The 12,049-nt window shown below is 40.2% G+C and overlaps 1 protein-coding gene across 1 annotated transcript in view; it reads right to left on the bottom strand.

Moving 5' to 3' along the window:
* Positions 1–2,001: 2,001 nt before the first annotated feature.
* Positions 2,002–12,049, bottom strand: part of LOC110950991 (kinesin-like protein KIF21A) — a 57,819-nt gene continuing 47,771 nt past the window's right edge. The window contains exons 23-37 of the mRNA XM_051946277.1: positions 11,723–11,888; positions 11,421–11,441; positions 9,981–10,038; positions 9,447–9,498; positions 9,123–9,337; positions 8,805–8,975; positions 7,188–7,220; positions 6,743–6,879; positions 6,563–6,647; positions 6,361–6,450; positions 6,115–6,273; positions 5,915–6,032; positions 5,528–5,698; positions 5,224–5,420; positions 2,002–5,139 (exon numbers count right to left, since the gene is read on the bottom strand). Of these exons, the coding sequence (XP_051802237.1) occupies positions 5,082–5,139; positions 5,224–5,420; positions 5,528–5,698; positions 5,915–6,032; positions 6,115–6,273; positions 6,361–6,450; positions 6,563–6,647; positions 6,743–6,879; positions 7,188–7,220; positions 8,805–8,975; positions 9,123–9,337; positions 9,447–9,498; positions 9,981–10,038; positions 11,421–11,441; positions 11,723–11,888 (1,731 nt within the window). The 3' untranslated portion in view covers positions 2,002–5,081. The remainder of the gene's footprint in view (positions 5,140–5,223; positions 5,421–5,527; positions 5,699–5,914; positions 6,033–6,114; positions 6,274–6,360; positions 6,451–6,562; positions 6,648–6,742; positions 6,880–7,187; positions 7,221–8,804; positions 8,976–9,122; positions 9,338–9,446; positions 9,499–9,980; positions 10,039–11,420; positions 11,442–11,722; positions 11,889–12,049) is intronic.

Below are 12,049 nucleotides of genomic sequence, written 5' to 3'. Positions count from 1 at the left end.
CTGTGAGAAAACATTTCCATTTCCTTTTTTTTTCTTCTTCTTCTTCTTTTCTTTCTTTTTTTTTCTTTTTGTCTGCAAGTCCGCTCAAAAATGACACCAACCACTCATGGTGCCATTGCTTAAGCTTCATGTGCAACTTTTTTTTCTTCTTTGTGACTGTGACCATCACCGGCCCTCATGGCAAATTAACCTATCATGTTTATTTCAAGCTGTTTCCTACATTATGCCATTGAGGGCTGTGCACACCCAAGTGAAACATAAAACAAACACAGGACAGACAGAAAGGTGAGGCATAGACAGTGTTCTAAGAGAAAAGGTGCATTTTATTTGTTTGTACTCTTTAATTCACACCTTAAAACCAGTTACAAATCTAAAACCCTTCACAAACACCTAATACGACAAAGTCCCAACTGGATCAATCATGAAGATGTCAGGAGGCCACAAGAAGGATAGATAGAGCAGAGTGAGATCCACAGACACTAACCCAGCAACCTCCACTGACTCAGCAACCGGAGGAACACACTCTATTGAGTTTTGGTAGGTGCCGGTGTGGTGGGTCTGGCATGCATGAAAACCTCCACCAAAAGGAGGGAGCTGTCCCCTCCAGCCCAAGGAGGTCCACCCAGCCCCCCCGCAGGAGCCACCAAGCGGAGACCCAGCCCAGGAGCCCGGAGCGACCCCCCCCCGACACAGCCAGAGCCCCAAGGCCCGCGCAGCAGGACGGGCCATAGCGGACCCCCACGGCGCCCACCGGCCCACAGCCCCACTTCCCCCACGCCCCCCCGCCCCCCCCATCCCCCCCCGCAACCTGCCCCCCCCCGCCCCCAGACCCCGCCCCCCACCGTCCCACCCCCCGCCACCCACCCACGCCACCCCCCCTCCCCCACCATGCCGCCCACCCACAACCCACCCCCAACACCCCCCCCCCGCCCCCCCCACCAGGCCACCCCAGGGTAGCAACGAGTCAATGTTCTTCTCCTTTGAGGTCAATTAACACTCTGCTGCTCGCAGTGCAGCCGAACATTTAATATTGATCCATCACTGTTGAGATCAATTTTTGTCTTCAGGGGAAGTTTCTTACTCATTTTCACCACCCTCTGTCTATTTTCTGCATCAGACAATATCACAAGAAGCAATATTACTGCTTGAAGTTCTAATTAAAAGGGGAATTAAACAAGCTGCAGAGAAATGACAGTTTAGAGAAAGAACACAGGATTCAACAATAATGTGACGTGGATAAGATGCTTTAAATGGAAAAATTAATGTTAATTAAAAATATTTTTAAATTTCTCATGTGTGCTGTATTTGAATTTTTGGAATTTAATTTTAGTCATACCTGAAAGGAATTACTAAACTGATGAGGATCACTCAAAAAAAAAACATTTTAGTGCATGTAACGTGTCCAGGAAACACATCACATATACAGTATCACATATAGTATGATTAACTATTCTGTTCATCAGGTGTCATTGTACAGTACTACCCCCATGTGGTCATAATAAATTAATACAGGAATGTTTTATTTAAAAAAAAGAAAAGAAAAAGAACCAAAATATTTTTTTTATATTACAATTTATTTTCACACAGCATTTGATATTCTAATCATTGGAAATTGTGCACAAGAGCATCAGCAGGAAGAAAACAATCGTATTTACACGAGAAAATTTCAAATTTCAAAATAAGAGATACAACTACAATTAGAGGGATCATTTTAAGCAGCCAATCTGATTCATTATGAATTAGGACTACTTACACCTCATTGTTGTTTGATCAAAATGACTGAAAACCAGTTTCTAACTAGTAAGTAATCCATTTTAGTCTTCTGTGTTGAACTGTGTTGTCAGGCAATGGGAGGAAAACTCATTTAAATGAGCAAAAAAGTAGATTTTTCAGTGCAATTATTGTAGTCCCATTGACTCTAGCATAAAGTTCTACCTCCAATACACAAACCGCAGCAGCAAGTGTTTTTCAGACACACTTAAATGATACAGTAGCTCATGATGAATTGTTGACCTGACCTTTTTTAATGAGGGATAATCCACATTTATCAGGTAGCGACTCCACAGTCTCTATACAGTCGAGGATTTATTACAGGCACTGATAATAACACCTCTGATTATGGAGAAAATCCATCCCATAGGTGATGTGCAGTCCGTCGACACCAAGATATCCGAGGCATTAGAAGGAATGAAATCAAAATCTATCACTGACAGAGAGGACGCAACAGCAAAATAATCAAAAACCAAAGAAGAAATAAATAAATAGTAGCATTTTTGGACACATTTAAAGAGACTGAATACGCTTTGCAGCAGTAAATGAATGAGAAGTGACATCATTTGGTTAAAGAAATACATATTTCAAGATAGGATGCTTTCACAAAGTGTGCAACTTCAACTGCATTTCATCAATTAGCAACAAGAAGGTGCTTGATTCCATAAACATGAATGATTTACATTCACATTATTCAGACCTCATTAAAATCTCGAATTAGGACAAAAGTTTCCTTAATGCTGAAGCTGAAATTCACTCTTAAAAGTGTTGTACAGCTACCAAAGTTTACAGAAGGAAATACTCAGAGGGTCGAATCCTGGAAGTAAGAAAATGTTTGCGAGATGCAGGTCAGAGAAGCCAGATGGGATCGTGCTGACAGCAAAGTAAAACCTTTCAGCGGCTAAAACTCCCACTTAAAGCCACAGATGCGTTAAGGAAACTGTGTATCAGCCGGAGAATCTAGAAACCCAGCGGACGGCTGACAACACATCACCGACAGACAGGAAAACACTGTTTATCTCAGGCTGAAATGTTGACACTGACGCAAGTCCTGAAAACACTGAGACACCTGTATTATTAGATGGTTTTGTCAGCCAATTCAGCTCAGGTTTTAACAAGATGAATTGTACTGCCTTACAAAACCAAAAAAGCATGAACAACAGTAGCTCAAATTGAGTTAATACCACAATTTATCTTTGTGACCTCTGTTTTACCATCTATTAAATCAATACCAGTTGTGAGGAACTAATAATCAAAGTCAAAACCTAAACAGCACTGATTGCATATCCTAGTTAAAGCTAGCTAGCTCATTTACCACCTAGTGCCGAGTATTTGATCAATTCAGTTTGCTTATCAATAAGGCAGCAGCTACTTTTGCATAACTGACGGAAAAGTGGCAGCTAAACTCGTCCTGCTAGCTAACTGATTTTAGGCTAATTAGCTTATTTCAGCAGAAAGTTCAATATCATTCTCTAAAACTTGGTAAATTTATATGATCTGAGATGGTCAATAAACTGTTAATTTAACACAATAAAATTATAGATTTGTTATTTAATTTGTTTAAAGCTTTTCAAAATGTTACACAACTTGACCGAGTAATCAAATCTTTAAGCTAGTTTTTCCTCAACTGATACCTTTAATTGAAATAAGATTGGATGTTTTACTAGCTTTGTAATTCAGTTTTCTGATATGTAATAACCAGGGCAGTGGCTACTTTTATCATAACTGACAAAAAAATAGCAGCTAAATTAGTCCTGTTAGCTAACAAACTAGGATAACTAGTCTCGCTAGCCGTAAGTTCTGTGCCTCTGACACTTGGTGATTTTACTTGGTTACCTTTAATATATTATGTCTCATATACATCATATTTTAATGTATGGAATTATAGATTAATAAGTTAAATGTTTTCACAATTCATCAAACTGTTAGGGTTTACCAAGTAGCTTTAACATTTCAAGCTATTCTCCATCCATCTCTGTTTCTTTTGTAAGGCAGTACATACTCTAGAAATATTGTTGTTCAGCTGTGAGACATCGGCTTTAGTAGAAACATGCAGCTTTGGAAATAATTATTACATCACTGTCTACACAACAGGTCTTCAACATTGGTCATGTTGTTTGGATCGTATTATAGGGGTTGACCAAGTCATAAAGTCCTAAAACCTAACTGTTTAACACTTGCAATAAATCATGTTCAATAATGTTATTTATTGAAACTAAACATTTCAAAATTTACAATAGATGGCCAAAATAATGTGTGGAGTCATTGCTATTTCGTGTTGTATGTAAGTAAATTCAACAAATAATCCACATTTCATTGTCATCCAAGGATGTCTACAAGAAGCAAATTGTAAGATGATGAAAAGACATTTTAATTTTGGGGCTTAGTGAAGAGGAACACAGCGAGTGAGCCAGTTGCTAAGTGGCTGCATCCATTACAACCTTAAAAAGAATATGCAGTATGGTTCCACCAAGAAATGCAAGAGAAGTGAGAGAAAACAGTACTCTTAGTGGTATAATAAATATTTCCAAAGCTGTAATATGGGTCATCAGTTCACTTAATTCAAATCTAACTAAAATCTTCACTAAAATGTGGAATTTCAAATGGAAAATGCATGAGAACCTTGTCAAAGGAGAACAGTCAGTTATATTTAGAGGCCTCTATGTTCATCTGGTGTGTTTGGCAGTAACAGCTGAATATTAAGACCGTACATATGTAGTTTCAGTAGTTGCTTGGTCCTTGATAACTTTGATAATGCACACATACCTGACATCAACGCCAAGAAGACACAACACAGCACACGTCATGTGAACACACTGGACGGACTCACAGTTATTGCTGGAGAGTTAAGCATCTCCACATCTTTCTGGAGTCGTGATGAAAGCAAGTGGTACAAGGAAGCAAAGCGTTTCATCAAAACCTGCCCTTGATTCTCAGCAGCTCTGGCAAAAATGTAAAGACGATATCCATGTTGTGTTGCGCTGCACTGATCGGAGGAATGTTGAATGAAATTATCAGTCACAGTTCTGAAAAGTCCATCCATTTCGGCTGTCTTTGCAGCTCTAATCGAGACTCCAAAGGCTCCACTAAGTCTATCGTGATCCGTCTTGACCTAAAATATTTGTAACTGCATTCAGCTGGAAACAGCGACAGCATCTAGTTAGATTTCCCTGAAACTGATCCGTGGAGGATCGGTGTTTTATAAGGGTTTTTTTTTTTCACCTGGAAGCCAAACTTTCACACCATTTCCACCATCTTTGCCACAACTTGTCAGATATTTCATGTCGACTGATTGAAGGCCAGATCAGAAATCAGTGAATCGCATCCTCCAGAGATCCTTTGGCTTCCCAAATCTTTACCGTGCGGTCGCTGTCAAACACAGAAAAGTAAATCCAGTTATAAAAAAAACAAGATTAGAGTGCAGAATTACCAATGTGATCTTTTGCGTCTTACTCTGAGGCAGTGAACAGTTGGCTGCTGTTGGACGCCAGGCTGTTGATGGGACTGTCGTGGCCCTGGATCTCACCGAGGGGTGCTAGCGAGTCGGTGTGCCAGAGTCGCAGCAGACCTCCTCTGCAGCCGCTGAGCAGCATCGAGGATCCTGGTACCACGCCCAGAACGCTGACCCAGTCTGCCTGGGCGCTGACCGACTGTTGGACGAAACAGCAGCCAACAGTTGGTGCAAAGTTCGATCTGAGTCTCAAGTTTTAATGCTGAAATCTGACACTTAAGATGCATATACTCAGTACTGTCTTACCTGTAACAGCTGTTTTCTCGCCAAGTCCCACTTTTTAATGTAATGGTCTCTGGAGCTGCTGTAGAAAACGTCTCCGTGCACAGCTAAAGACTCCACGCCGTCCTGATGGGCCGGGTCGAACGTATGGCTGGAGGTGATGCTGCCCTGAGCGCCTTCTGCCACCTCAAACATCTGGAAGAGCAGAGTATTTAATTAGGGACACAATTTTCAGAATTTTTTCTTGATTGCTTCAATTTAAATCCATTGTGTTGGAATATGGAGGCAAAATTACCAAATTCTCTTTACGAATACAATACTTTTGGACTAGACTGCTACATCTGATTGTTTTTGCACAAATTCTACTGCATCGGGGTTAGTGTAGTCATGTTTTCATGTGCAGTTTCCTACTTTGATATGATGATCTTTGGAGCCAGTGAGCACGATGTCCTGTCCGTTACCCAGCTTCTCAACAGTTAGGCATGTTACAGGCCCCAGATGGCCAGTCAGCTTCCCCGTAGACACAAATCTAAAGAAAGAACAGTCCAGTTACTATCGTCAACCAAGAGTTTTGGCTCTGAAAAACTCTGATCGGCGTTGCTACAACGTACTTTCGGAGGTCCCACATGCGAACAGCATTGCCAGCAGCAGCGTAAAGAAAAGATCCAGAAGGATTCAGAGCAATATGGTTCATCTGACTTTCTCCTGGTGGGATTGTTAAACTCCTGACAGATGAACATGTGTCTCCTGAACCCACTTGGCCTGAAGACCTGATGTACACAAAACATGTATAAGAGGTCCTCACTAATGCTTTAAACTTAATATTAGATGTTGGATGTAGGAGTCGTTCTGCTTACGTGAGTGTACGGATGCATTTTGCAGAATCTCGAATGTCCCAGACTTTGATGTAAGCAGTGGAAACGGTGAAGACAAGGCTGGAAGTGTACCTGAAATATAACAAACAAACAAACAAACAAAAAAGACAAGATAACAAATTAAATGCCTCTATACGAATACTAATATTAGTACTAAATGTGTCAGTTTTTCTACAAGTAGTACCTGACTGAGACAACACTGCTGGGATGATCTGCTAAAGACATGATCTCCTGACCCGTCACCAAGTTCCAAACTTTACAGGTTCGATCTGAGAATAATGAACAAAAATATAAGTACAGATTAGATACAACGATGGGAACAAAATCAGAGCAATTATTCATAGTTATTTCAAAGAAAACAAACCTTTAGACCCAGTAAATAGCAGGTCATCAGTGGCATCTACGCAGAGAACAGGTTTTGTGTGGCCTTCAGCTACATAAACACACTGAAGTTTGGCTCCTCGGCTGTTCTTGGGGGCCGTCACAGGGTTGATCACACCTCTATAATACATGCAACAACATTTTGGAATTATTTAGCATTTTTAGACACATTTACCATGCAGTTCTTTCTTGCACACCTCTGGGCAAAATCACTGAAGTGTCAAATGTTTGAAATCCTATCACCTTTTGAAATTCTATCATAATTGCATTATTTCTATGTTTAATTTTCAATCAAAAGCAAATACTTCAGAAAGATGTTGTGTCCTGTACTTTAGCTGATGTGACAGATATAATGGTAAACTTAATTTTGTGTTTGAGGAGAAGTAACAGGAGAGGTTAATGCTTCATAAAGCTGAACCATGGGTTACCTGTGGCCTTCAAATACAGGTGATTCATCCAACCTGGAAAAAATAAAACAAACTAATGTCAAACATAGCAGTCTAAAATAGTGGCTCAAGAAACAGCTGGAAGGATGGGGTAAAAATTTGGAGTTCACGAACAAGACTAAGCCTTGCTAACAGATTTAATTATTTACCATTGTTACCATTATGATAACAGGCTCACAAACAGCATGCTGAGCAGCTAAAATTGATCATATTTGTCTTCGTTTGTAGATGAACATGAGCTTTAGGATGAATGAGTCGTGTTACATTATGTTTATTATTGTTCACTGTCTTTGAAAATGAAATATATAGAATTAAATTAAACTTAATTGACCATGTAAGCTTGCTAACGTTCACTAATTAGCACTAAACGGCAATGAAGCTGATGGGAAGGATATTAGCTTTTCAGTGAAAATTATATGGTAACCCATTCAACAATGAGAAACAGTGACTGACATTGCAAGCCTCAATTAAAAACACTGTGGTTGTGCTGATCAACCCACTAAACCCCAAAACCTGCTGGCAGGTTTAATGTGTTTAATCTGTCTATTTAAAAATATTTAAAAAGTCATCATTTATGAGAGCAAAAACTGCAAAAGTAGAAAAAAATGTTGGGTTTGCAATTTGTGATGTCATGTTTTGTTGACAAAATGATCCAAATCTAGGTCTAAAATTGTTATATTTTAAATTAATTTTATTCTGCATATTTCATTTATGAAAAAAAAACATTTATTTTAATCAGATAAAAATAAAAACAAAAAACTCAGTAGATCTTGGTGCAACCGTTAAGCTATTAGTGATTTAACTGTGATGAACTGTCGCACAACAAAAATTCAGAAACACTTTAAGTGAACTAGGTTGAACTGCAGGCAATGTTTACACAAAGTAGGTAGGAGGCAGGTATAAGCGCAAATTAAAGTATCTATAGTATTCAAGACGCAATTTTTTCCAGTATTTATGACACCTGAAGGTACTTGAAAAAATGTTGGAACATTGCGCTTCTAGGTTTTTACATCCATCCATCCATTCTCTATACACCGCTTTATCCTCACTGGGGTCACGGGGGGTGCTGGAGCCTATCCCAGCTGACTCGGGCGAAGGCAGGGGACACCCTGGACAGGTTGCCAGTCCATCGCAGGGCCACATACACAGACGAACAATCACTCACATTCACACCTACGGGCAATTTAGAGTACTCAATTAACCTCAGCATATTTTTGGACTGTGGGAGGAAACCCATGCATGCACAGAGAGAACATGCAAACTCCATGCAGAAAGATCCCAGGCCCACCCCGGGATTCGAACCAGGGATCTTCTTGCTGCAAGGCGAAAATGCTAACCACTATTCCACTGTGCAGCCAAGGTTTTTACATTTTTTTTAAATAAATAAAGAAATAAATGTTCATTTTCTGCCTTTTTTATGATTTCTGCCATTTTAACTGTGTCGTACTGCACAACAGACATTTCTGAGTTCTCTCTACTTCTAGTCATAGTTATTCTGTTTTCACAGAGGTGAAAAATGAATCCACAGTGTGCAAAAATGTTCCAAGAACCAATAAAATGTCCAGAAACTGTTTGGGTTTGATCGAACTTCTAACGTACAATGATTTGTAGTCGCTGGTTTTAGTCCTCGTCTCTGCTGTGCTGGCTGGAGGTGTGTGTTGAGGAGCTGGGATGTGTGTCGCTGGTCCTTTGTCCTGCATCCTCCTGCGGTTCAGCGGTGAACGCTCAAGCTGTCTCCTCTCAGTTCCTGTAGGCGACCTGGATCCAGAACTACAGACATCACATGAGTCAGGAGTCACTGTTACAGGTCTAAATATGAACACAGGCTAACCAGCTCTGCGCTAAAATAGACGTCTTAGATCAGAACTCGAGATGTGTTTTTCTCTACAGCCGAGAAACGCTGCTTTTAACGCTTACATGCCAGCTGGCCGGGCAGACAGGGCAGATGGGGAAACAGTTTGCTCTCGGTCGGAGGTTTGACCGAGCACCTGACCCTGCATGTCTGCCAGCACTTCCACTCGCTCTGCGAGGGGCAGCAGAGGGGCTGAGAAGTGTCCGGTAGGCGATTCACACGACAAATCCCCGCTGCTAGCGTACAGCAGTTCCATCTGGGTGGTGGTCCGCCTCCGGGCCTGAAGGATCAGAGCGGTTTGGCTCAAAAATCAGCTGATTCACAATTCAGCAGACCAGTTAGCAATGTTAAATCCAATAAAATATGACATAAACTGTGACACACAGTACCTTTCTTGGTCTGGATTCACCACATAACTTCATTAAATCTGATGCCAGAGTGCTGAAACAAAGGATTTTCAGGATGAGCATGCTGATGCTCAGCAGGTATAATAATGTGCATCACCTTAGTTTAGCTTGTTAGCATGCTTAGCAGTAAATGAATGGGACAAACCGAAACACTGGGCCACAGTGGAGTCACACTGATGCAAAGGGAACTTTTTAGCGAGCATGCAGCTGCAACTCCAATTTTATGAAAAGTTTGTATCGTGTCATACTTGTGTTTTTAAAGGTCTGTTTTGTGAAAGATCCTCACATGAGAACTTACAGCTCCATCAATTTAACTGTATGGGTATTATCTTTTTTATTATTATTATTGTTATTGCCCAACTTCTGGTCTATAATATCTTTAAACCTCTTTAAATTAGTGCATTTAAAGAACATGACACACAATTACAAACCATCATTTTTCTAATCTAATAACAGTTTAAATGTATAATGTGCTGTCAAACTGTTGAAGTGGAAAAAATGTGTGTCTGTATTTACCCTCCGTCTGCAGCTGGACTGGGTGTCGACTCGTCACTGCTGCTGTCATCTCCATTTTCTGCACCAAAACACACACAAATACACATAAATGTATGCAAAAGAAGCAGTTTCCCAGTTATTTTGCAAAGCACGTGTGTGTGTTTTCCTTGATTTTAAGTCTTTGCACAAAGACGTCCATTCAGAAAGCTGGATATCACAGCACAACAGTTAGCTTCATAACACAGTCAGGAGTTCTACTGTGGTTTTAGATAAAAGGTGATGGTAATAGAGGCAGAATGGAGAAAGCACGAAAGGCACAAAAAGACACAAACACAGAAATGCAGACACACAAACTACTGTGTACACAGACTGCAGCTGTGGTTGTGATCAGCTCGGGTTTTTAGTTTGTGACCACCGTCCTGATGGAGTGGATGCTAGCAGGTGGAGGAACACGTCATGCACATCACGGTGGAGTTACGTCAACCAGGTTAGTTTGTGGAAGGACTGCGATGCACACTACAAGATTTAATCATTTTTGATGCTTATTGTAAATATGTGGAATTTGTCTTAATACAAATGGACCTTTTGTTTTCTTTAGCTGCTTCGGAGCCAGAAATGAAAGGCATGTTGTTTTTAGAGAATCAGCAAAAGTACACCATCAGAGCCAGAAATAAACTGAGAAAATCTGTAGATTTAGTAGAACATTCTGACAGGCTTAGATACAGTTATCTGCAATGTTATTTGATTGGAAAAAATAACAAAATCTAAGCTGATATTTTATTCACTTCATTCTACACGCCTCATATTTCTTTTGTTTATTCTAAACAGATTCGGTCAAAACTGAAAAATTCTGCACTCCTTGGGGCAAAAAGAAACAGTTTAGTGACTCAGCTGTGACTAAGAGTCAAGAAACTAATTTTTTTTAAGCTAAACTAGGAACAGTATTCATTTTAAGGGTGTGGTCAGTGTTTGTGCAATTCTTCTGTCACTAAAAAAGGAAATACTCTATTCAGATGTATTTTTTGCTTACTTTTGAAATGTTGAATACAGTCTTTTAAAAGTCAATTTTGATCCCTAAAATGTTCCTGAGTTCTCTCTACTTGGTTGCAGGATTTCATATTGCAGTGAAAAATGAGACCACAGTGAATAAAAATTGTAACAGGGGTAAATAAAACACACAGCAACTGTTCAGAAGGTACAAAAAAAATTGAGTATCTATGAATTTAAGATTTGTAGAATGACATTCTATCTGCTAATATGCACTAAAAAGTCACTTGATGGAAATTTTCTGTGGCGTGTAACACTTTTGTTGTGGATAAAATTATTGAAATGCCATTTGGTGCACTTTCACGAGTTTAAAATGCAACTAAAATTGAGATTACATTGATTGGAAGTCATGTAGTGTGCACCTGGTTTGCTCTGTCAAACACTGTGACGCTTCTATGCATCTTTTATACTCACCTGGCGACAGGTAACCTAACTCTGAATTCACACCAACACAACAGAGAAAACAAACAGAAATCAAATCAAAATCAAACCCAAAAGAGATGAGAAAATGGCTGCTGTTTATTTTGACCACTCAATTTAGGGAATTTAGTGAAAATTGGATTTGAAAATGCTCTTTCTGGCAACCAATACTTCAGAGTATTTGGGGAAACGAAGCCTGTAAAATAAAAAGCAGCCACACGGATAAAGAAAAGATGATTGAAAGGTGATTGTGTGGACATGCTCAGATGGATGCAGGTGTTGTTGGGGTTTCCCACCTTGCAGAGCGCTGCCCAGCAGAGCGTCAAGCTCCGGGTTGATCTCGGCTTTTTCCTTCAGCATGTGGAAGAGGAGCTGGTTCTGGGTGGCGCTGTTGATCTCCGTCTGCTTCAGCCTGCCCTCCATCACCTTCAGCTGGGAGTCCTTCTGAGCCGCCTGCAGGCCCTAAACAAAACACAATAATCAGAAGCAGACAAACATAATGAACCCTCAGCGTTTAACTTCAGTGCGATGTTCTAATTACTCGCTCTTCCTCATTTGTTGCCGTCTGTGCTGGAGGCGTTTCCTCACCGGACCAGTTAGGTTTCAAATCTAATCTCAACTAA

This window comes from Acanthochromis polyacanthus, chromosome 1 (assembly GCF_021347895.1).
Source record: "Acanthochromis polyacanthus isolate Apoly-LR-REF ecotype Palm Island chromosome 1, KAUST_Apoly_ChrSc, whole genome shotgun sequence".
NCBI classification, from domain to species: Eukaryota; Metazoa; Chordata; class Actinopteri; family Pomacentridae; genus Acanthochromis; species Acanthochromis polyacanthus.
Note: the sequence above shows the minus strand (reverse complement) of the source record. Positions and strands in the feature narration are given on the sequence as shown.